Raw genomic sequence first — 27,046 nt, forward strand, 5'->3', positions numbered from 1 at the left:
TGCTTCGGGAGCAAATTTTGTTCACAATAATGGAAAAGACAATTTAGGAAAATTTGACCCCCCGAAGTGACGAAGCTGTTTTTCTGGGATATTTGGATCATAGTAAATCTTACAAAGTGTTCAATAAAAGAACCTTGCGCATAGAAGAAAGTGTTCATGTTCGCTTTGACGAAGATAATGTGTTTGATAAAGTTGAACAGGAGGAAGAGGATCCAGATGAGCCCGATTTCTTTTTAGATTTCTTTTTAGCAAGAAATGAGCCCTTAAATGAAGAAGAAGATATTCAAGGTATCAATGATGAACTAGATAATTCTGCAAACGATCCTAAGAGAAGTGATGAGTCCGTAGTTAATGATACTATTGACCCTTCCTTAGATAAGGAAAAAGATCTTGAAGTTATACCTAATGATGGTGTAACTTCCGATCCAAATCATGAAATTTCTAATGAAGCTAGTGATACTTCTGAAGAAAATACCGAGTCCAACTCAAGGGGAACAAATCATGATTCCACATCTGCAGATGGTGCGAGTTCATCAAATGATAATGAGCCTAGAGTTCTCAAAAAGTGGAAACATCAAAGCTCCCACCTTTTGGACAAAATCCTAGGGGATCTAGAACAAGGCATTAAAATTAGAAGGTCCTTGAATAATTTCTGCTCATTCTTTTCGTTTCGATCAACCATTGAACCTACCAATATTAAAGAAGCTCTTGCTGAACTTGATTGGATAACCTCTATGCAAGATGAGCTTCAACAATTCGAACGCAATAAGGTATGACACTTAGTGCCACGACCTAGTGATCGAACTGTTATTGGTACAAGATGGGTGTTTAGAAATAAACTGGACGACGCAGGACTTATTACAAGAAACAAGGCACGACTAGTTGTCCAAGGCTAAAATCAACAAGAAGGGGTCGATTATGACGAAACCTTTGCACCCGTAGCAAGACTTGAGGCTATTCGTCTCATTATTGCCTTTACTGCTCATAAAAACTACTACAAATACAGGCAACCACAACGGCCCTTTAACAACGCTTATTCACGAAAATCATCAAAACACGTTGTAGAATTTATTCCGCGAATTTTACCAAACTTAATGACAACGGTTATGTGTTGTTAGCCGTTGTTATTGGTTTTAACAACGGGTCATACTTAAACAACCGTTGTTAATGAAAAAACTAATAACAACGGTTAAATTTTAACCGTTGTTAATGGTTTGGCGCCAAATTAGTGAAAAGTAATCACAACGGTTATATTAGAACCCGTTTTTAATACTTTTTAACAACGGTTGTAGACTCAATAACCGTTGTTATTAATATTATGAAAATCTTAAGAACAACATATTGCTTTATTCTGCTATACGCTACAAACACAAACACAAGCTAATATTGCTACTATATCATCCTCCATTCCTCCCCGATCGTCTCTCTGTCTTCATCTCCGTCCTCATTGTCACGTCTTCTCTCCCTCATCATCGTGTTTATCAATCAGGTATATATATGTTTCTTAGCAACGCTTATAGATATAGGATTTTTTGGGTTATTATCTAATTTGTTGATAATTTAGCTTAATTGCTTTCCTGAATTTCGTTTATTTGTTTGCCTATTATTGTATTTTCTGAATTAGTTGCCTATTATTACGAATGTAGAATAATGAATCGAACTTGGATGATTGATGCAAATATGAGTGACCGCACCTACAAGGATGGTTTAGCTGAATTTTATGAATTCGTTTCGAACAATTTGAAAGGTTCTTCTAGTATTGCATGTCCTTGTGAAAGATGTGGTAATATTAGCTATATGGCTTTTCCGGACGTTAAAATACACCTAGAAAAGTGGAGATTTAGTCGATCCTATACACTTTGGATTTTTCATGGGGAATCATTAGAGGAAGAGAATAACTCTGAAGAAGATGATGTTGAGGTACACGAAAGGCTAACTGATGATCCTGAGTTTGCCGAGTTTTTTGAGTTGGAAGAGTTGGAAGTAGAGAAGTTGAATGTTGGGTCTATAGATAATGAAGAGAATGATGATGAGTCCATTGCTTTTGAAGATGTAGGTGATGACACTAGTAATTGGGATGACCTTAACAACATGTATGAGAAGTTGTGTGAGTCCTCAAGCACCTCTCAGTATCCTGGTTGTAAGTTCACAAAAATGTCGTTTGTGGTGAAGTTGTATAATATCAAGGGGGCAAATGGGGTGAGTGACACGTGTTTCACTAGTTTTTTAGCCTTGATAAAGGAGTTGCTTTCCGATGGTAATGTTCTACCTGTTAAGACATATGAGGCGAAAAAACTAATAAGAGGAGTGGGTATGAAATATGAGAAAATACATGCATGTCCAAATGATTGCATATTGTATCGGAAATTATATCAAAACTTAACCAATTGCCCTAAATGTTTGGAGTGGCGTTATAAGGATAAGGAAGGGATCCCGGCTAAGGTGTTGTGGTATTTTCCATTGATACCAAGAGTCATAAGGATTTATGCGAATCCCGATGATGCAAAAATGTTAACTTGGCATGAAACAGGAAGAATAAATGATGGAAAGCTAAGACACCCGGCAGATGATAAGCAATGGAAATCGTTCGACGCTAAGTATCCCGAGTTCGGCAATGAACCTAGAAACTTACGTCTAGCGCCTGTCCACGATGGAATGAACCCACACGGAAACATGAGTAGCCAACATAGTACTTGGCCGTAGTGTTGGCTATTTATAACCCACCACCTCCATATGTGTGCATGAAAAGAAAGTATTTGATGTTGTCGTTGTTAATTTCCGGCCCTAAACAACCTGGAAATGATATAGATGTATATTTGGAACCTCTTCTAGATGATTTGCGATTGTTGTGGGATAGTGGGATAGAAGTATTTGATGCATATAAGAACGAAACTTTCAATTTGAGAGCGATGTTATTGTGTACAATTACTGACTATCCGGCTTATGGCGACCTTTCTGGGCACACAGTTCATGGGAAAGAGGCTTTTCCATTGTGTGGGGAGGATATCGAGTCTGAATACTTGAAGTCTTCTCGTAAGTATGTGTATATGGGAAATAGGAGGTTCTTGTCTCATGACCATTGTTATCGCAAGATGCAGAAAGCATTCAATGGAAGACAAGAACTTCGTCAACCTCCTAGAATTTTGAGTAGGCATGAAGTTTATCGAAAGTAAAGCATATTGAGATAGATTATGGGAAGAAGAGCGGCTCTAAATTGTCTACTCGTGGGTATAAGAAAAGATCCATATTTTTTGATAAACTTCCATATTGGCCTGACCTGGAGGTCAGGCATTGCCTCGATTTCATGCACATTGAGAAAAATGTCTGTGATAATATTATCAATACCCTTCTGAATGTTCCTGGTAAAACAAAGGATAACGCCGCAGCTAGGGAAGATATGAAAATGATGGGTATTAGGCTAGAGTTGGCACCACGGAAGAGAGGTAATCGTACATTTTTACCGCCACTTTTACCCTTTCACGGAATGAGAGAAAAGAGTTCATGCATGCTTGAATAAAATTAAAGTGCCACATGGTTATTCGTCGAACATCAAAAGCCTAGTGTCGATGCAAGACCTAAAACTCACCGGGTTAAAGTCACATGATTGCCACACTTTGATGCAACAATTACTACCTGTGGCTATTCGTTCCATTTTACCTGAAAAGGTAAGATATGCTATAACTAGATTATGTCTCTTCTTCCAGTCCATATGCGAAAAAGTCATCGATCCCGATGACGCGGATTCATTGCAGGACCTCGTTGTAACCTCTTTATGTCAGTTGGAAATGTATTTTCCACCCTCTTTCTTCACTATCATGATTCATCCGACCATTCACTTGGTTAGGGAGATTTTGTACCTTGGGCCCGTGTACTTGAGATACCGTGATCCTTTCGAAAGATTGATGAAAGTCTACAAGGACTATACATCTAATCGGTATCGTCCGGAAGGTTGTATTTTTGAACGCGCTATTTTAGACGAAGCTCTTTCATATTGTTACGCTCATCTCTCCCTGAGGAGTTGATTGGCGTTCCTAAGAATCGTCATAGTGACTGGATGACCTGAAAAGGTATTAGGGGCCGGGTTGAAAAAATTGTGACACGTGAAATGTTGCATTTAGCACACATGTATGTGCTAAACAACGAAGATGAGGTGCGACCTTATATTCAACAACACAAAGATGAGCTCAAATACGATCACCAAAACAAGACCGAGAAGTGGATTGCGAACGAGCATACGAAGACGTTTCCCGAGTGGTTTAGGAATATTGTCTTACGATTACGATCAAACTGGTGATGACATCTCTCCTAGGTTACTACGTCTTGGTTTAGGTCCAAATGCCGGGGTCACCTTTTACAACAGTTTTGCCATTAATGGATATACTTTTTACACCCGCGAGCAAGATGAGGTGAGCACAATGCAAAATAGTGGTGTGAGTTCCGAATTTGAGGCAATGCACTTTGCTACTTCAAAAGATAAAAAGCCTATTTGGGGAAAATGCCTTTATTATGGTGTTATTCAAGAAATATTGGTACTAGATTACATTGATTTCACAATGCCTTTGTTTCGATGTAATTGGGTTGATAACAACAACCATTGTGTCCGAAAGGATAAGATGGGATTTACGTTGGTCAATCTGGGTAAGGTTGGCAATAATAAGGATGATCCTTTCATAATGGCATCCCAAGCTAAACAAGTGTTCTATGTCACCGATCCTATGGATAAGAAGTGGTCATTGTCTGTCTATAAGGAAAAGAAGGAGTAGTCCATCCGATAATGGTGATGATGATCGGGATGTCGTTTTGAGGGAATGGATGTTGACACTGTATCTTATTTCGACGATGTTGACACTGATCATGAGGACACTGAAAGCATCTATATGCGTGATGACCATGGTGAAGGTATTTGGGTTAACGAAGAAACTATGACATCCAAGAAACGTCCCGATCCTGAGATAGTTCATCGGGACACAAAGATGCATGCATCTTTGGTGTTGTCTTATTTTCTTGATCTTATTATTAGATGTGGATGCTTTGGTGTTGAAATTGCTGTTACAAAGATGTATTGTTACAGTTTGGACTGTAATGGAATTACGATAATTTTAAAAAAAAAGAGAGGTTCAACAATAACAACGGTTGTATTTAAATTACCCGTTGTTAATACTTTCAACAACGGGTGTAGTACCTCTATCCGTTGTCAATTATTTTTTTGACATATTTCATTTTGGCGCAAATTTGGTGAAAATATATTACAACGGGTATATTTTAACCGTTGTAATAAAGTTTTGACAACGGTTGACTTTTATTGACCCGTTGTTATTAACATATAACAACGGTTTTGTTTTGAGGACCCGTTGTCAATAGTTTGTCATAATAAAAAACTAATATAGAAACCCATACAAAGATGCCATACACAAACACACACAACATTATTAGTTCAACTTTGTTGGTATCCCGAGTTAATTCTTCTCTCTTCCTCGCTTTTTACATTCTCGTCGCGCCGCGCCGCCCGCTCCGAAGCCCGATTCCGTTGCCTTCCCTTATCATCCTGCTCGTTCTCTTTATCATCATCATCAACAGGTATGTTCACTTTAATTTTGTGTTTCGTCATTAGGGTTTTAAGACGATCATCTTGTTTCTTTTTCATGCATCTGTTTGTTTTTCGTCTTCTTTGTTATCTTTATCATCCCGCATCATCTACTTTACTCCTCCTATCGGGTTTAGGATTTTAGAAGCTCAATCTGTTGTTTTAAATTTTCATTCCTATTAGGGTTTAGGGTTTTAGATAATACTCCGCATGTACGTTGTTAAGTTGTTCATTTCCAGCTATATCATTCATATTTGGGTTTTAGGATTATCATGGGTGAAAAACGTAAAAGAAGTCAAAAGAATAATGAGCCTGGTGATAATAAGCCTGGTGAGAGGGGTGCTACGAAGTGCAAGAAAGTCCTTGCGGCTATAGCCGCTAAACAAACGTTCGAAATAACATGGAGTGAGATGGGTTTCCCCTCTTTGGTCCAAATGCGGGTCTTTTCTCCAATTGGATTGGTGCTTGCACAAGACAGTTTGTGCCTATCCATTTAGATGATGTTAGAACTTTGAATCCAAAATTGGCGGAGTTATACTTGGCTCGTGTAAAGGAAGGCTTTATTATACCCGATAAAAGCCATGATGAGTATTTAATGCATAAGGCGGCAATGTCCACGAAAGTGGAAGTGTGGCGTTGCTAGGGATTGGTTGTATGTGGACAAGGCAACGGGGAGATGCGTAAGAGCCCACCGGAAAACAAGTGTCCCACCATCAAGCGGAAGAATGGGATCTTTTCAAAAAGATGAGAACTACGAGAAGTTTCGAGTTAAATATCCTCGCCTTTTAACGATTTACCTATCATTTTTTTAATTAATGAGTCCTTTATATAATCTTTTTATTATCTCATCTACTTGCACTTTTATATAATTATTTGAAGGCCGTTAGCAGAAGAAATCGTGCTAACATTTCATGCAAGAAGGGGAAATTCTATGGTTCTCGAGGCGATTCTGAAAAAGATAGAAGAGGACCTCGTAAGTAGCATGCATTATTCCCCCGTGAGACTTTATTTTTTTAATCACACTTGGACTTGCATTGATACACATTTACGTGTATAAATGTTATCATGTTAATGTGTAGGTGGCAAAGGGAGTGAAAGAGGTGGATCGGCATGTAACTTATAAACAAGGGCACACGCCTAAAGGATCCCTTATCGTCGCGTGACAAATATGATGAGGAAGTTTTGGCCAACATAGTAAGCATTATTTTATTAAGACGAGTTCATTACTAACTTTATTATTTTAGTCACAAATATAATTTGAAGTTTATTTAATATATTATAGGACAACGTATTGAAAGAGGTAGAAGAAGGGAAATTCACTCCCAGTGGTCGTAATGACGTTCTTGCTAGAGCGATCGGCCGACCCGAATATCCAGGTCATTTGAGGGGCGTCCGTTACGGTTGAGTAACGAAATATTATGGGAAAACTGCCCAGATAAAGAAGAAAAGGAAGACTAAGTCTGAGAAGGCTGACATGGTAACATTTATTCTATTATTTTCATTTAAGTTCAATTCACATGTTATTGTTGGGATAAAAATTGCTGACACATTACATTCTTGGCAAGCAGCTTCAGTTAATGGCATCCGTACTACTAAAGCTGAATGCTGGAGGTAAGCTTTCCGAAGAAGAAGTGAAGATGATGGAGGATGTCATTTCTAAAGGGGGTAATAATAAGGTACAACAGATTGGTCAAGAGGCCGCTACTACCTTGGCAATACATGAGAAGGAAGTATCGGTCAACGAGATTCAGAAAGATCAGGTACCTAATAATGCTTTTGAAGTTGTAACAACTAAAGCCGATCAGGTACCTAATATATACTTCCTTATTTTTCTTTTGTTTTTTTTTGGGTAAGATCAGGGGGTGTGTTCACTGCCAGCTCTAATGCTATAACTTCTGACATGGTGCCATTGAATTGGTTAATTTTATTAGGTAAATAATGGGTCTGAAAAGGAGATGCAACTTGAGAAGACGGCTGATGGAAAACAGCATACATCCCCTTCAAGTCAGTTCCCTGTTTTCAGTAAGGTATGCATGAAGTGTTTAATTAGTTAAATTTATATGAATGCTGAAGTTTGTGCAAAAATCGGCCTGAGACAGAAAGCGTTTTTGCAAAATCTTTTGAATGCTGAAGCGTTTTTGCAAAGATATAATAATGTATGTGTATATTCTTCAGGCCGTAAACAAGAGGCCGATTTATTCTTGCTTGACCCTAATAGAACCGAAAAGCCACATGTGCGTGTTGGCGGGTCTCGTAGAAAACAAATCTGCAGCGGCGAAACTATAGTTCATGGCGAAAAACTTTTGCCGAATCATAGAAAAGTAGAGATAACTACGGTCTTTCCAGGCCATGAAAACTTTCAACCGCCGTCGTCCCATTCGTGACGACATTACCATTCTTGGAGATGCGCTTGGAAGTTTCATCCAATGGCCTGAAACTCACATCTACTTGGCGAAGATATCTCCGCCGCCTCGAAAGAAAAGCATTGGGGTTAGAAGAAATACCTTTATATATATGTTACATTTTTAATTGTTGAATGTTTTTATATGTTAAATTTATATGTTATTTTTTTTTTAGGGAACAAAAAAGACGGCTTTGGCGGATAAGCCTAAGTCCACAGACATGCCAACGACCTCGACTTCACAACAACTTGATGAGGTATTTAATTAACTTCTCCATTTTTTAAAAATTAACCTCGCTCCCTTTATTTATATTTTGTCAGTATTTATAAAAAGCATGGTAATTTTGTGTAGGGGACAAAAAGACCGATAAGCCTAAGTCCCAGTCTTACACTTACTACTACCTCATCATTGAAAGAGCAGGTTGACGAGTTATTTAATTAAGTACGCTTTTATTTTTATTACTCCAACTAGGATATGTTACCTTTGGATTTTTTATTATTTTAATTATCTACTACATGTGTAGGCTGGTCGTAGTAGCACAAAATCAAAGACTCATTCTTTCCCGGACCTGAAAGTTAGGACTTTAAACTCCACACAATATAAAGGGAAGGATTACATGCAAAAAGTAAGAACGGTGACGATGATGAGACTGCATGAGGAGGTCGCCATCGCATAGCCACCGAGCAATTGATAGTTATTTCGCTCGAGGAGGATATTCTAGGGGCTGAGCGCCAAGCGCTTATATCATGGGATCTGCTAGCCGTATGGGCTGGCCTAGACCAGATTGATATATCACACATATTTGTTTGGATGAAGTAAGTTTCTTAATAAATAATTTCATAGTCTAATATTCTGACTACTAGAGAGTGTTTTAAATACCGGAATTAATACCGTAATAATGTAGGATATTGAAATTGAGAGTGATCCCCGAGAAGAATATTCCATCCGATCTATACTGATTCCCCGTGCCCCTATGTTTTATCTTTATTTATTCCGGATTTCTCGTTCGAACAACGGGTAGATTATATTGCTCAGCAATTGGCGACAACCAAGAAGCTGATTTTTGGCACTTATAATGAAAAAGGGTTTCTTATAAACAAATTAATATTACGTTTCCCCCTACAATTGCATTTTCATAACTAATATATGTACTTGTTAATAATGATGATGTCTCTTGATGTAGGACTCATTGGGTGCTAGCAGCCATCATGCCGACAAGGAATAAAGTTTTCTGGTTGGACTCTTTACATCATCAACCAAGCGAGACTTTTAAGCACTTGATTAATATGTAAGTTTATAATACTGATTTATTTATAATAACATTTTCATTTTTTATTTATAGAAAAAATCTCTTTCATATTTTTGCCCCTAAAAAAATTAGTTTCTGCCTCCTTTTTTATTTTTTAAAAAAAGGGCCTTTAAGAAGAAAAGAGCAAACGAGCAGGATCAACCCACGGAAGATTCTGATGTTGGCCCTGATTTTATTACGATAACAGGGGTACGTGCTCAAATACAATAACATTAAGTGCAAAATCTGTGTTTAATACTAATACAATACCTAAAGTTCAAGATTCTGATGTGAGCCTTCTCTCGTCTGTTTTTTTTATGTAATAATAGGCCCCTCGCCAGCCAGATAGCATACAATGTGGATACTACGCTTGTCGGTTCATGGTGGAGATTATTAGGCGAAGATATCTCGTTATTCCAGAAAAGGTTAGTAATAATTTAAACATGTGTTTATTACTTTTTTTTAAATTAGAGCTAATGTTGTCTTGCTTACTGCTATATATACCATGATGTTGCTAATGTTGTCTTGCTTGCCGCTATATATACCATAATGTCTTCTCTTTGTTTTTTCCGAGTATGCAATCAACCAATCTATGAGATTGAGAAGTACTCAAGTGTAGATATAGACGAGGTAAGAGACATGTGGGGCAACTACGTCTTAGAATATATTACAAATGCATGATACTGATTAGAGTTTAGATCAACTTATTAGTAAATTTTTTGTTGAAGTTAGGGAATGATTAGTTCATGTAAATTCAACTCCTTGTAAGTATATATATATATGATGCAGCTGTTGTTGTGGTTGAATTGAATCTATTGAGTTCGATGAACCCACCGTGATTTATCTTTGGTCTTTGGTATATGGTGTCTTGACATATGCGAGGTTTTTGAATGGCATGAAACAAATTTATTTTTTCAAAACATTAGGAGTTTGTAATAAAAACGGTTACTAAAAAAAACCGTTGTGAATACCTTTCACAACGGTTAATAAAAATAAAACCGTTGTGAATGACATTCACAAATACCCGCGCATAATATTCAAAACAAGGTTTTAATCGAAGAACCGTTGTTAAAAGTCTTCACAATTTTGGAGGTAAATTTACAACAACGGGTATTAAACAAAGAACCGTTGTTACTAAAAATTTCAACAACGGGTATGTACCATAAACCCGTTGTCAAAAGACTTCACAATTTTGGAGGGAAAGTTACAACAACGGTTATACATATGACAACCGTTGTTATATTATTCCCTCCAAAATTTTGAAACACTTTCCACAACGGAGAACACCCAACAACAACGGCTTTTAACCGTGGTGAATACTTTAGACAACGGTTTCACTAAATAAACAAACCGTTGTAAATACCTTCTACAACGGCCGCTTTAACAACGTCCGCTTTTTGATTTTACAACGGTTTTTACCCGTTGTTATAGGCTGTATCTGTAGTAGTGAAAGGAATGAAATTATTCCAAATGGATGTTAAGACTGCTTTTATTAATGGCTATTTGGAAGAAGAAGTCTATGTAGAACAACCTCCCGAATTTCTAGATAGCAAGTTTCAGAACCACGTTTTTAAATTAGACAAAGCTTTATATGGTTTGAAACAAGCTCCAAGGGCATGGTATGACAGATAATCCAAGTTTCTATTACAAATTAATTTTATAAGAGGATCTGTCGATAAAACCTTGTTCCTAAAATCCGAGGGTTCTAATTTACTTGTTGTGCAAATTTATGTAAACGATATTATATTCGGTTCTACTAATGAAAAATTGTGCAAGTATTTTTCAGATCTAATGACTTCTGAGTTTGAAATGAGCATGATGGGAGAACTGAAGTACTTTCTAGGCTTACAAATTCAACAAACAAAGGATGGTATAAATATTCACCAACAGAAATATATCAAGGAACTGATTAGAAAATTCGGTATGGAAAAAGCAAAATCTTACGATACACCTATGGTACCTGAAAAGAAGATAACCATAGATGAATATGGTAAGTGTGTCGATGAGACTACATATCGAGGTATGATTGGTTCACTTTTATATTTAACTGCAAGTCGTCCTGATATAATCTATAGTGTATGTGTCTGTGCGCGATATCAATCGTGTCCTAAAGAGTCACATATGAATGCAGTTAAACGTATCTTGAGATATTTAATTGGTACATCTAATTTGTACTTATGGTATCCACTTGAGTGTAATTTCGATCTAGTAGGGTATTCAGATGCAAATTATGCAGGATGCTCTTTAGATAGGAAAAGCACTTCTGGGTATGCAACGTTTGTTGGACCTTGTATTATCACATGGGGATCAAAGAAACAAAATTCAGTTGCAATGTCTACTGCTGAAGCCGAATATGTAACTGCTGGACTGGTATGTTCTCAATTACTTTGGTTAAAGCAACAACAATATGATTATGGTATACATGTAGGTCGTATGCTTATTATGTGTGACAATACGAGTGCTATAGTAATTTCTAAGAACCCTACCCAGCACTCGAGGACCAAACATATAGATATTCGACACCATTTTCTACGAGATCATGTAGAGATTGGCAACATTTCACTTGAATTTTGTAGTACCGAAAGGCAATGGGCTGATATCTTGACTAAGCCGTTAGCTAGAAAACGCTTTGAGTTATTGAGACTAGAGATTGGTTTAATTAGTGATAATTAAATCCGTCATAATTATGTCTGGGAACCTGAATGACTGGCTAGGAAGATGAGATTGTACGATTGTGTCCGTATATTTTTGTTGCAAGTTTAATTATGTTAAATAATGTTTATTTTACGTGTTATATCTTGCTTATGTGTATGGTAATATTTTATATTCTGTATTATCACATATTCTTACAAAAATTCGACAAAATCTAAAATAAAATGCCTAAATATAATAAAGATATTTCTATCTTATTATATTCCTACACAAATCTCTATCCTTGCCATATCTTATAACCATCTCTTACAATCCTGCCTAAACACAAACTAGAGTATTCTTATCTTATTCTTATCATATAAGGAATAGGAGATAATACCAAAAAAAAAATGAAAAAAAAAAGAAATGTGCCAAAAAAAATAGGAAAGCACGAAAAAAAAAGGAGAAAGTGCCGAAAAAAAAAAATAAGAAAGCACGAAAAAAAAAAAGGAAAGTGCGAAAAAAAAACAAAGGCACGAAAAAAAAATGTGCGAAAAAAGGGAAGGCACCGAAAAAAAAATATAAAATAAGGAAATTGGTATTATTTTCTATCTTTAAGAATTCTATTGTTACCAAAACACAAATTCCTTATTCTATTTAAACCCTTTTAATCTCTCCATAATTCTCATCAATTCAATTATCTTCTTCCCTAATACTTTTTCAAAACCTTCAAGATTAATAATGGCAAATCAACCTACAACCGGTTTTCAATCCAAGAAACATGTTGTTGTTAGAAAGAAGATAACCCAATCACCCCCGAGAACCACGCGCTCCGTCACGCCGCCCGAAACCCCTCGCTCCCCACGGTCCGCCGTCGACCTACCCGACAACCTCACAAAAAGACGAAAATTGATTAAGGGTAAGGGAAAATTGGTTTCGGAAACTGAGGTAAGCTCGAAAACTGAGAGCTATATACTTCAAGATGGCTCTTCACGTGTTCTTTACGCACAGCATATGGATAATTACACCAACAATGGATTGAGTAATCTTCGATTAACTCAAGTAAAACGAAGGAATATCAATCAAGTTCCTCAATATCGCATTCACACAGGACGAGTATATTCGATTGATTGGTTAAAGAAATATAAAGCACTTGGGTTCTTCAGGAATTTTCTCAAAGATCAAGGATGGGAAAATATTGTTGCTGTAAGTGGTCCTGTCTTTCCTATTGAGGTATATCAATTTTATGCTACTGTTCAATTTAAGGAAGGAAATTTACTTGTTGTGGTTAATGAGACGTCTATACGTGTCTCACCTGGTGATTTCTGCGACTTGGCTCGAGTTCCTGGAGGAGGAATCGAAATTAATCCAAGCATAGAATGGGGAAATATGTCACCTGATGATAGGTTAATAGTGAAACGGTATTTCAAACAAGATGCGACTTCGTCTGAGACTATTTTAACAACTAAATTGTCGCCAACTTTGAGGTTCTTTTTTAACTTTCTTTGGACTACCATTGTTCCTCGCAAAGAAGGTAGAGATAAATTCGGGGTTCATGAGATGATTATTATGAAGGCTTGGCTTGAAAGAGAAAAGGTTAGTCTACCTATGCTTGTGTTTCATAAAATTATACAAGCTAGTGTAACGGCTAAGATGGATGATTTAACTTCTACTTTAAGTTTGCCTTATTGGAATTGGATCTCACGAATTTTAGAGAAGAAATGAGTTATTAGGAAGCATAGTTATGGAGTAATAACAAATGACGAGATGAGCGATCTTTACTTATCTTATATGAAGCTCATTATTAATGGCCCGGAATTATGTTTCGAAACAAAAGGAGAAAAAGGAGAAAAAGGAGGAAAAAGCAATGTGAGTTTTGAGATGTTGGATTCTAAGATGGAATCAAATTTTACTTCTATTCTTGAAAGGATTAATGAGTAAGACAAGAAATTAGGTGAGTTGTTTGAGCTTATTAAAAAGGAAAGAAGAGTTGATACTAGTGGACCAAGTAGTATTAGCCCGGCGCGTCTAAATACCGTGTTGTCACGGTTTGACACAAAAATCGATAATGCTCTTAAAGCCGCCGTGCGAACACACTCCGATTCTACTCTTATGAGGGAAGGTTTGGATAGTTTGGTTAAGTTTGGTGATGAGTTCTTGCAATCTGGAAAGAAGATGAGGTCTGAGATGCATACGATATATGAAGCAGTTAAAGCTATGACTTTGAGGATTGGTAACTTCGATACTCGATTGACTGCTCAAGCTGCACTCCTAGACCATTGTCACGCGAGACTCGAGGACTTGGAATTTCGGACCCGTCCGAGGTCACACCCGCCGAGCCCACACTACCCGTGACCATATCCCCCTAACCAATCCAACCTAGCCTTATCTTTTTAATTCCTTTGCTCCCAATAAAAATCCATTCTTATGGATATTAGCTTTTCAATTCGGCGTTTTATTCATTATGTGATTGCAGGTTTATAATATTATTATGCTAATTAAGAACTAGATTGTGTTTAATATAATATGTTTTTCATGATTAATTCTTGTCTCATAATATATTATTCTAGTTGTTTTATGTTTGTTCTCATCTTTTCAATGATGCCAAGAGGAGGAATTGTTTTTATGATTTCGACTGTCTCAAGTTAATTCTCTCAAGGCGTTCTATAGTTATAACTTTGAAAAGATTATAAGTTTCTGCGCTCAATTGTTCTATAATTTGGGAAGTATTGTGTTGAGGGGGAACTAGACTTAGACACAAATCATAGGAGACTTGTCATCATCGAAAAGGGGGAATTTGTTGGACCTTTAGTCCTAATTAGTTGTTTTGATAATGACAGTAATGATTTGTATGTGGACTTAATATTATAAACATATGCGTGTAATTGTGTGCTTAAGTCTTAATATAGAAAGGAACAATTACAATGACGCAAGCTTGAAGTATTGGACCAAGGAGGTTTTACTTCAAAGACATTTGATCGTAATGTTCAAGATCAAGACCAAATAACAACCACGAGACTCAAGATGAGAGACTTGTGAAGAGACGATTCGTTTACTGAAGATCTACTGAAGATTAGATAGTATAGGTCGTCATCCGGTAATGGTTTTACTTTGTTTGATTTAAAGGTTAGTGAAGTTATGACCTCATAGCCATAACTTCATTTCTAGACAAAAATGATGCGTTAATTTTTGGAAAATATATTTTTAATATTTTAAAGAATAAGAGAGTATTTATATAATTGGAATTAATTAATAAGAATTTAAGTTGAATAAACTATTGGTTTGTAACACGATATTTATGGCGTCATGCAACCTAGGGTTTCAACTAAATTCTATCTCGATTTGTTGTGGCTATGGAAGCAAGAATGGACCGAAGGAGGCCGAACCCTAGGAGGCCGAACCCTAGGAGGTCGAAACCCTAGGAGGCCGAAACCCTAGGAGGCCGAATTCCTTCTAACCTTGCCTCCTACTTCCTCGTCAAGTCATTTAGGGTTTTATACATTCCAGAACATTCCTAAACCCTAATTCCCCACAACTATAAATACCTCTCTTCATTCAACAATTAAAAGGGACACGCATCTACACTTTTAGAGAGAAAAATATTTTAAGCAAAATTCTTTGAGCTTTAATTCTTATTTTATAATTTCCTTATACAAAAGTTGCGCATCAATTTTGTCAATCACTCGAAGAAAAATCGTTATAGGATACTAAGTGCACAAAGATATTATACTCACTCGCATAACGTGAGATTAGTATTTATCGTTGTACTTTTCTTCTTAACGTAAGAGCAACCTAGAGTATTTAGCGATACTCAATCTGAGTTATAATCATATAGTTGATTATACGAGTGGATTGATAATTTTTGTAATCCGTAGAAAGGTACTAAAAATTATTAATCGAGAATAGTGGACGTAGGTTTCGACTTGTGAAACTGAACCACTTCAAAAATCTTGTTTGTCTCTCTTTATTTTTGTTATTTCGATTTTGCGCTTATTAGTATAATTAATTAGTTGATTTTAATCAATAAAATCAAATAATTAATTTTACATCATATATTTCGAAAAAGCGGTCATCGTTTTTAATACTCAATTCACCCCCCCCCCCCCCCTCTTTCGTATTCGATCAATAGACTCCTCAACGACTCTTTACCATAAAAAGGTTTCTCCATTTAAGAGAGACTGGTACTATAAACCGATAATAACCATTTGTCATAAATTTAGTTAAAAATAACTTGACTCGAAAAATCAATGTTCACTATTATCCGATTTACATTGCTAGGAGTTCTAAGTTCTTAACATTTTTCAGATGTTGTCATAACACAATGGAATGCAAAAGAGTAAATTACAACCCGTAGTTTCACAAGTTTTTAGTATCGACTACTGTAGAAGTTATCTTCAGTAACTCATTCTCTCTTTCATTTAGTGGAAGAGTTCAAATTTGAACATAATTAAGGTAAAAGGGTAATGGTATAAGGTGAAGTTGAGATTAATATTTTTAGCTAAACATTGAAATTTTTCTCATCCACGCGAAAATTGCCCCTACTAGCCCTTAGCTTGTTCCATTGCTTAATAACTCATTATTATTGCCTAACACAAGTTCTTATTTGTGACGGCCGATATTCGTTACAAGCTTGTGAGTCTGTGACGGGTCAAATAAAATCCAAATGGAAGAATAAAGACAAGTTATTTGTGATTCCCTTTACATTCTACTTTTTGTCTTATCGATCCATATGAGTGATATTTAACCCATTACAAGCAAGTGAGACATATTGATTACCTAAAATAAATCAAACTTTTAAACTTGATTTTTCCCTTTCTTAATAGTAGGATTTTTCCAATTACACAAAATCTCATTGAAAACAGACACTATATGTCACAAGTTGAAGACGGATAGTGTCCCTCTCATAATATGCAAGTGGTACTATCTATGGGGTGCTACATTCCCCCCACTTGCCTTATTATGAGAGGGACAATATCCGTTTTCAGCTTATGACGGATAGTGTCTGTCACAAGCAAGACCAACCGTTCAACCTAAGTAAACAATTTAGGCAAAAAGAGAGCTTACACGAAAATGATCAAATTGTGATAACCCACCACGTGGCAAAATCAGCACCATTTGATACAAGCACGCAAATAGTACCCAGATATTGAGATTAGGACAATCCACAGTGCATAGAAAGATAATGGCGATAAACAAACAAACCAACCAACAAACAAACAAATAACAAAACGCTAAAATTTCCTCAAAAACACCAAATCTCATTGAAGACGGGCGATATCCGTCACAAGTTTGTGGTAGTGGTAGTGGTAGTGGGACAATAAGTTGTCAAGATTGCGGAAACCAAGCCAAAAAAGATTGTGATCACATGCGATGTAGAACATGTTGTAAAAGTCGCGGGTTTGATTGCGCTACTCATGTTAAAAGCACTTGGATTCCTTCTTCTGTTCATCGTCACCGTCACCACAACCACCACAACAACAACCCGAATGAAGGACAAGAACAATTGGGTAGTGGTTCTTCGAATGTTAAGAGGAGGAGAGATAATAATCTTCCGAATATTATTACCTCTTCCTCCTCTCCTTTAATAATTCCTTCGCAATTGCCGATTATTACTACTTCCGCTGTTACTACTGCTACCGCTACCACATCTTATGGTATGGAATCTTTGGGTATGTTTTACTTGTTTTAAGATCCATGTTTTTTTTTCTTTTTTGCGTGTTGTTGTAGATAAATAAATAAATGGGAAAATTTAAAGAGAATAAAAAATTTTGGCATACGCAAAACAAAACTACTTTAGTTGATACTGTTTGGCCTAGTTTATGTGAAATAGCTTTTACTTTCTAGAATGAGTTTTTTCATAAACTACTTTTTGAAAAAGTTGCGGTTGTTTGGCCTAAGTTTTGTAAAAGTAGTTTCTTAACAAATTGATGTGTTTGACCTACAACCGCTTTTTTGTTTTTTTTTTAGTTTCCATAATCCTAAGAGTTTTTGGGAGAAGTAGAAGCAGAAGCATCAATTTGGTGCTTCTGTTTCTAGTAGCTTTTTATCAACTTCTGACTTTTCAAAAGTAGTTTTTTATCTCCCTAAATTATAGTGTTTGACCCAACTTCTACTTTTACAATTAGAAAAGCACTTAGAAAGCTTGGCCAAACACCCCCTTATTATTCCTGACAAATAATAAGATTGATAGAAAAGAAAGGAGAGGCTGCAAAACATCTTTTTTATTCCGTGTTTTTCGTGTATGTTTGACATTATTGTTGTTTCATGTACGCAAAACCCTCATTTTCCTGATTTCTTTAATCTCTACAGTATCTTACTTTCCTCACTATTGGGTGTATTTTTTAACAGCCAAACTACAATTATTAGCATAATTATATGTATAATCGATTTATATTTTACCCGTTTTATTCTTTTTTAATATAAAGACGGATATATCTGTATTGACTAACCTGATTGTTGATATTTACTTGGTATTTGTTAATTGATGATACATAGGTATGGAGTTGGGGAACTTCCCGGCTGAGGTGAGCTCACCGGCGTTGTTCCGTTGCGTTAGGGTGAGTTCGATGAACGACAGCGACGATGAGGTGGCGTATCAGACAGCTGTGAGAATAGGAGAGCATGTGTTCAAGGGAATTCTCTATTATCAGGGCCCTGCTAATAATCAGCATGGTACTAGTACTAGTGGTGGTTATGGTAGCGGTCCGCTGCTTAACCTTGCAGCGAGACTTGGTATGTCTACGGCGGGAATTGTTGGCGGTTCCTGGTCAACATTGAAGTATATAGATCCGTCATTGTATCCTGCGCCGCTCAGCCCGTTTATGCCTCCTGGTACGCAATTCTTCCCTAATCCAAGACCCTAGAAATAATTAAAGGGTAAATTGAAAAAGTAGTAGCTTGGCCAAACATGGTAAATTAAAGGGTTTTAAAAGTGCTTTTGAAAAGCCAAAAACTGATTATTCACCCCCAAAAGGAGAAGTAGATAATTACTACTTCTCCTTCTACTTTTCACATAAAGAACCAAATAAGCAAACAAAAGTTTTATTAAAGTAGTTAGGCCAAACATATAAATTTTGTGAGAAACCATTTTTACAAAAGTATGGCCAAACAACTAAAACTTTTCCAAAAAGTAACTTATGAATAAACTCCTTTTGAAAAGGAAAAACCATTTTCCATAATCAAGGCCAAACTGCACCGAAATTTTATTTTTTGGGAATTTCTTTGTCTTGCTTTGTTATTGCCCTCTTTACTTAGGTTATTTAATTTTAAGGGAGTGGAAATTGTTATTTGGTGGAATTTCATTTGCTGGTTGTTATTAATAAAATAAATTATAGAGTACTCAGAACTTATATATATATATATATATATATATATATATATATATATATATATATATATATATATATATATATATATATATATATATATATATATATATATATATATATATGTTGGAATATGTGTCCTCCGACAATAATGCGATCACGTTTGTTGATCATGATGATCACATGTTTAAGTCTCATTAAAATGAATACAATTGGGACGTAATATTGTTCTTCAACCTGGTCAACATATATCGGTAATGATTGGTGACTAGAGTTTGACATTACCTTGTCGTGTGACGGTGGTGATCGATTGACCCCTAGGTCATACCTATAGGGCATTACTCTTAATTGATTATTTAATTAATCGTATAATGTTACGAGTTAATTAAATTACTTGAAAATTGACGGACGATTTTGGAAGTAAAATTTACGTATCATATTGAAATGTGATTAAATAAGATACGGTCTGAGTAATTGAATTGTATCATTACTCGGATGAAATAATTGTTTAATGTAACAATTAAATTGAATGAATTGTTATAAATACAATCAGTTGTGATTTATAAATTGGTAAAATTTTTGGCATAAGTAATTATGAAATTACTAAGTCAATTTTTGTATGTGACGTGTTTTTATTAATACGTTGATTTTTAATATGTTAAAAATACATAAAAAATATATGTGACATGTGACATGTAACATATAGACAATTGACAAAAATAATATGGAATCCATATTATAGATTGGGCCGAAAATAAGAAGGATTTAAGCTAATTATAAGTTGTTTGTAATTAGTGGAAAACACAATGATTAAAAGGAAACCTAGCCATGCAAGCCTATTGTTCCTTGTGAAGAACAATTTCTCCATGCATTGGCTCACCCTAAAGCTCCTCTTACACGGTTTTGGGAAGAAAAATTCATCATTGTTTTTCTTATAATTTTACCCAATAATATACAAAATGTTGTAGATTATTATTCATTCTATTCCATCATCAAATATAGAGATTTCTAGTGAGATAAAATCCTCTCTTCTTCTCTCTTAAAAACCGAAACAAATAAGTGTTTTATAAAAGTTTTGGTTCAATTTTCTACCTTTGATTAATATTATAACTAGTATTTGTAATATTAATTATATTAAGAGGAGCCTTGGGTATAATACATAGGGAGAGATCTTACACTTAGATCTTTGTTCTTCCATTGGAAAAGCTCAAGAACAAGAAGAGAAAGGTGATCTCTCTTGTGCCCTAATAGCCAAAATCTACTATGTAAGGACATAATTTCTCCTCTATTTATATTATTGTTTGCATGCATAAGATCCGTAATTAATTTTATGACAAATTATTTAGACATATAAGAGTATGTTAACATGTATATGAATCTACATTTCCTTCAATCGGTATCAAGAGCCACGGTTGTTTGCATGCAAATTGGTTAAAAGTTTTTCCGAGTTATATGAATAACAAAATAAAACTTGTAAAATTTGTGTTATTATGATATATCACGAAATTATTACATGCATGTTAATATTTCTGGTCCTAAAGTGTTTTAGGATATTTTGGTTAATTTTTCGGATTTTTATTGTTCATAATTTACAATAATGGCATTTAAATGTGATTTTATGAGTAAAAATGTCATTTTTGGTCTAAAAATAGCTATACTTCGAATTTTCACTTGGTTTTTGGATATGTTGTTACATATATTATTTTGAGATAACCTGTAAATTTTCATAATTTTTGGACTTGTTATGCTCGAAAAATGAATTTTTCATTATTAAATTCGGATTTAAGAGAAAAATAGGTTAATATGAGTTAAATTTCGAATCTGGTCATAGAAAATTAATATGTTGTCACATGCAATTTTACAAGATGTGTGTAAAATAATTGGCTATAAAGAAGTCTTTTAGCATGATTTATGAACTTTTGAAAAAAATTAGCATAAATAGTGACATTATTAGTGAAAAATTAATAAAACATAATCTATGACTTAGGAAAAACGTCTAATGTTGCATTTTATTATATTTTTCAGATCTAAAATTGAAAAGTTAATGAAAATAATTTTTCCATGTTTTTATGATTATTTTATTATAAATTGATAAACCGCAACATTGTTTTTCCGGAAAAATTTCGAAATTTTTAACCTAAGATTTTGAACATTATGAGTGTCATGGAATTTTTCCAGAATGTTCATGAATTTAAATTTCAAATTTTGAATTTATTTGAAATTTTTAGATTTATTTGAAGTTTAATGGCTTATTTTTGTAATTTTTGGTCCATTTTTGAACAATTTTATAAATAAAGGTTAATTATGGTCAAATTATTAGTGAAGACTATATTTTGAGTCCTAAGAGGTTAGGGTAATTAACTTATGCATAAATATGAGTTTATGCATTTTTGTGATTATAAAATGTTGAAATCACGCAAATCCGTAAAAACCGAGTAATATACGATATTGGCAAATTAAAAGGCGATTTAGCATAAAAATTGAGCATGTTCATACATATTATAATGCTGCATTTTCTTTATGATTGTCATAATTTTTAATTTATGTAATTTTACTTAGTATGGCCTTAGATTTTAATTGGTATTTCCCGAAATGTATGGGAATATCGATTCGGTTGTAATTTTTATTGTGATCTCGTATCACCATTTTGTAATTTAATAGATTTATTTTATTTTAGTTACAAATGTATAATAGGAAATTATGTAATTTATTATGTAATTTTATTCATTCCGGAGTTTCCAAAAGACGGATTTCATCAAGAATGGCGATACATAAAGACGGTGTTACCTCGAGATGCGTGCCACAACCGAAGTTCAAGGGACCAATGGAGTTGGTTTCCGAATATGTAATAGATTAATAGTTTTTCTATTTTAGGAAAGGCCATACTAGGATTTATTTATTTACTTTTATGCTTGCATTTTATTTATGTCACATGCATCGCTAAATCGCCATAACTAAACATGCATCCTTATTTTATCGAGTTTTTCGACCGTGTCAATTAGAATTATCGTAGTTCACCGCTTTAGTTCACTTATAACGTGATAGATAATAAATTGACATGACCTCTCGCTAAAACTATCAATTGAGACATAGCCTTACCAAATAGTAGAAACCATGAAAACCTATTTCGCGAGGGAGTGCACTCGGCTACCCCGGGTACAAACCTTGTTACGTAGGGGAAGTGGGTGATAAATGTCTAATCCACCGAATTCATGTTGATGAGGGTTTCATCGGCTACCCGTGCCTAAGTTAATGTGGGTTTGGATAATGGACACATTTATTCGAAATTTGGATTGAACTCAACAAAAGTAATTGATAAGGGTTTCATCGGCTACCCCGTGCCCTTATTGATGTGTTTTGGGCTATAGATAAATATTAGAGTAATTTTATCGACCAAGAGTTCTAAAAGTAGAATCGATTAAAAGGTTAATCCACCGAGTTATATTGATGAGGGTTTCATCGGCTACCCCGTGCCTAAGTCGATATGAATTTGGGTCTTGGAATCATTTATTCTAGTTGGGTAGAGGTCACTAGAAAAATGCGTAAAACTTGTTTAAATCATTCATTTTTACGAGTATAATTAAAACGACAAATGTTTTACTCCTTATATTTTGTTTTGTAGACCACTTCTTATTCATAACAAATGGCAACACCAACTCCTAATGCTACACCACTCGCTACTTCATCTTGGCTCCGATCCTTTATGGATCGATGTAAACTTGAAAAGAATGGGTCAAATTTCTCCGAGTGGGATGCCCAACTCAAATTAGCCGCCGAGGGTGACGACAAGCTTCGTTACCTTACCGAGGCCTCTCCACCCGAACCCTCCACTAGGTCCACCGCGGCCACTAGGGAAGCCTATGAGGCTTACCAAAAGGAGTCCGCCGCAATGAAAAATGTATTAATATTTGCGATGGAGGCGGAACTCCAAAGGAGAGCCTTCAAAATGGGCAATGCTAATGAGATTTACTCCAAACTTGTGACCATGTTTTCACAAACTCCGCGGATCGTCCAATATGAGGCGGCCGCGGCATTCTTTGATCTCGACTTCAAAGAGGGCCAAAAGGTTAGCCCTCATGTGCTCAAACTCATAGAGCTTGTCGAGACCTTGAAAATTCAAAAGGTTGAAATCCCCAAAGAACTCATCGTAGATGGGATTCTACACTCCTTGTCTAAAGTCAAGGCATATGTGCAATTCCGGGTGAATTTCAACATGCAAGACAAGGACGTGTCTCTTGAGGAGTTGCACAAGTTACTTGTGCAAGCCGAGAGGGACATGGGGTAAAATGTGAACCCTCCCAAGGATGTGCTTAACATAAGCACAAAGAGTAAGGGGAAGTTCAAGAAGAGTGCAAGAAAGGGTAAAAAGCAAGCTCCCACATTCACCAAAGCTAAGTCTTGTGAAGCTAGCACCTCCAAAGTCAAGAAGGGTCCTCTTGACAAATGCCATTATTGTAATGGCATGGGACATTGGAAGAGGAATTGTTCCAAATACCTTGGTGATATCAAAGTGGAAAGATCACTCCAAAGTAGGTAAATGACTAACCTTCTTTTATGTTTCTAAAATTCAACTATGGTATTATGATGCAAAGTTGTGATAATGTATCTCCCTTTTTATTGTAAATAGGGCCTCCACCAAGCAAAGACAAGGGAAAAGAAAAACAAGCATGAGAAACCATGGAGAAGCTAAGGATAGCTTTTATGGAGCTTTGTTTTTCATTGTCTTATTTTAAGTTATGTTTTGGATTCTAGAACTTTGAGTTTCCGTGTTCGACATGAAAAAGTATTTTGGATAATGAGTTGTATTTTGGATGATAGTGACTTGGTTTGCAACCCAAGTCACCCGTTTTATCATTTATCCTTTTAAATGTTCTAAAATTCATCTTTAAATGCTTGCGTTTTGAAACATAAGATCATTCACTTAAAGCTGATCTAATAGACAATTATAATGACGGGTTTCATTATATGTCCACATGCTTAAGGCTTGTGTATGATCATTTATGAAGTGATTTTGAGTCTATGAACTCTCTTAAAGGTATGTCAATCACCAAGTACACACATGAAATCAATTAATATTAGTCTGTCTATGAGATAGTTCTCCTTATACTTCAACATCATTGATTAGTGTCTCATATGCTATCTTTGAATATATAGTGTATTTATTCTAAAGATAGAGTGGGAGAAAAAATGAGGACACAACACACAAGGCAAGATAAAATTGTGTACTTGTGTAAATGTAGATCTACACAAGAGAAAATGATTTGAATAAAGGTATATCTATTTACATAGTATACCAAATAGATGAGATCTATGGTCTCAAGTTAGTTCTATATAACTAATGAGAAATGAGACCAAGTGTAGTAATCATAAGAGTAAATTCTCAAAATAACTACACGAGGAGACCAAAAGAAGTTTTGGATAAAAATGACTAATGTAAAGTCTTAACAAGTTTTGACTAAGTTCTATATGATAAATTTTGACCAAATAGTTTCAATCATGAGTTTTACTTAAGAGCCTAAATGAATCAAAATAAAGTTGCAAAGATTGATATTCCGATATCTTCAATAGCCAACGTATTAACCATACAAATGTCATTACTTAACCTCCCTATGAAATGGTTAAATCTCCTTCCAAAAGGTTATTTGCGAAGGAAGTATTCTAAATATTATTTGTATTTGAATAATGACATTACCACACTTCATTATGACATAAGTGTGTTAGAGATTTAAAATCTCTTTCTGTAAGGTTGAGATGAGACCACTTCAAAATAGGCATTTTGAAAGGATATGATGGGAACATATATGGTTTTATCCTAATAACTTGGCAATGCAATTTATATTTCAATTTTTGAATAAATTTCAATTGAGAAGTTAATTTTGAAATATGTTGAATTGAGTGGGAGTTAGGAAATTCTCATGTGAAGACATGGAATTTAGTGGGAGCTATCATCCTTGAATGTATAAAACTCATTACTCATTAAAGAATGATTTGGCTAATACCTTCTTTCATAAAGAAGCTTTTGAGTTTTCAATTCTGGATGAAAATGGACAATGATGAATCCAATTACATCATGGGATGTTGGATTAGTATTAAGAGATACACATCATATCAACATATACATAGGTTATTCATATGAATAAAAATGGGATTACCATTAGCAGTCATGGTAGTTCATTGAACCTAAGAACGGTTGATCTCATGATTATTAGTAACTAATGTTTCCGCCATTAGAATAATCATATACGTGTCCAATTATGAATCATATGCATAAGAGCATGATGATTGGTTGGTGAGCCATAAAAGAAACGTCATGAATTCTCGAGTAGAATCCGATGAACGATTTCGGTGATTAACGGAATGTTCCATTGTGTATTAAGAGGTTGCACATACTGTAGAAAATCCGAGCACATATGAGGATTTATGAGAATCCCAAATCTTTCAAGCCTAGGAAGAGAAATGAGAAGTTTTGGAAAGATGCTTGGTTGAATAAGAGGTTATTCAAGATAATCTTTCCTAGTTAAGCTAGGACCTGTGAGAAGTACTAAGCTAATAATCTTGTAAATTGTTACAAGATTCTACAAAACACATACCTAGTGCATTGTGTGTGGATAAAATACTTGATCAGTACAAGTTATATTATTCATCACAAATTAGATTAGTTATGTGATAGTCGATAAGAAAGTTCTTTCAAGTTAAAGAACCGAAACCAAGGTCGAGAACCTTGATGTGTACTTGTAAAATTCATGGTATGAGAACATGAATGTGAAGGAAATTGCAAGTGTAAGAAGTTTGAACACGTGGACACATGGGATGTTAAACTTCTATTGCAATCAATAAGTGTTTACACTTATGATAAACATCACAAGGTTGTAATATGATATTGACTACCCGGGTGTGATGTCGACACTTGTCATTTGAGTTATTATTAACTCACTTTGAACATTGTTATATCCAAACGGGTTGTAGAGACAATTGAACCCCGTTAAAGTGAACATGGATTAACATTGTTTTGCCCATAGTCACTTATATGAGGTGACGTCTCGAAGTGACTAGAGTGTGAGGCGATTGATGGCAAGTTCAAGTGCCATACAGTCATGTGAGATGACTAGTCGATCACATAGGCAGATTGTTAGGAACATTTTGTCGGGCCGAATGACCGCTTATAGAGTTCTGGCAAATTTATATAGCCTGGTCGTGACGAGAGCTACTATAGTATTCAAATGAGTCGATTCTTTTGACTAAAGACTATTCTCCTAAGATGGCACAGTTTCAGATTAACTTTGATTTGTGTTATTACGACCTTCGTAAATGGGGTCAAATGGGCATATTTTAGGTTATGATGGCTGTGGCTAGTCGAAGGGAATGAGTGCGATAGGAATTGTCCACCCCTAGTCAGGGTTATAACAATATCTCAGGGCCACTCGAGGAGTAATGAACTGGAAATGCGTGGCCACGCTCGGATGACATCCAGAGTGGATAAATCCGGTCAATCAGTTATTTTCCAAGATCGAGGAAACCACTCTTGATATGATCACTTGCAAGTACGACCTGAAAGACACCTTGCATTGAGTGGGAGATAGTAATAGGACAAGAGAATTGGTGACGCACACTTGTCGAGGACAAGTGGGAGATTGTTGGAAAATGTGTCCTCCGACAATAATGCGATCACGACTGTTGATCATGATGATCACATGTTTAAGTCTCATTAAAATGAATACAATTGGGAAGTAATATTGTTACTGTCAACTGGTCAACATATATCGGTAATGATTGGCTGACTAGAGTTTGACATTACTGTCGTGTGACGGTGGTGATC

General features: G+C 35.4%; 1 protein-coding gene and 1 long non-coding RNA gene across 2 annotated transcripts; both read left to right on the top strand.

Annotated features, from left to right (window-relative positions):
• Positions 1-9,186: 9,186 nt before the first annotated feature.
• Positions 9,187-9,657, top strand: LOC141627372 (uncharacterized). Its single transcript, XR_012536944.1, has 3 exons — positions 9,187-9,274; positions 9,400-9,484; positions 9,604-9,657. It is a non-coding gene; the product is annotated as an uncharacterized LOC141627372 (long non-coding RNA).
• A 2,989-nt stretch (positions 9,658-12,646) lies between these two features.
• On the top strand, positions 12,647-18,958 carry LOC141628052 (protein SHORT INTERNODES-like). The gene is made up of 4 exons (XM_074441240.1): positions 12,647-12,967; positions 13,172-13,326; positions 17,129-17,574; positions 18,401-18,958. The coding sequence occupies exons 1-4, from the start codon at positions 12,647-12,649 to the stop codon at positions 18,766-18,768; spliced, it is 1,290 nt and encodes a 429-aa protein (XP_074297341.1). The 3' UTR covers positions 18,769-18,958.
• The last annotated feature ends 8,088 nt before the right edge of the window (positions 18,959-27,046 follow it).

This window comes from Silene latifolia, chromosome Y, assembly GCF_048544455.1.
Source record: "Silene latifolia isolate original U9 population chromosome Y, ASM4854445v1, whole genome shotgun sequence".
Taxonomy (NCBI): domain Eukaryota; kingdom Viridiplantae; phylum Streptophyta; class Magnoliopsida; order Caryophyllales; family Caryophyllaceae; genus Silene; species Silene latifolia.

Bases quoted from the DNA above. Each gene is read 5' to 3' on its own strand.
- LOC141628052 (XM_074441240.1), top strand. From the start codon at position 12,647: ATGGCAAATCAACCTACAACCGGTTTTCAATCCAAGAAACATGTTGTT. The intron at 13,327-17,128 runs GTATTTCAAACA...AACAAACAAATA, and splicing joins GATAGGTTAATAGTGAAACG to ACAAAACGCTAAAATTTCCT. The intron at 17,575-18,400 runs GTATGTTTTACT...GATGATACATAG, and splicing joins TTATGGTATGGAATCTTTGG to GTATGGAGTTGGGGAACTTC.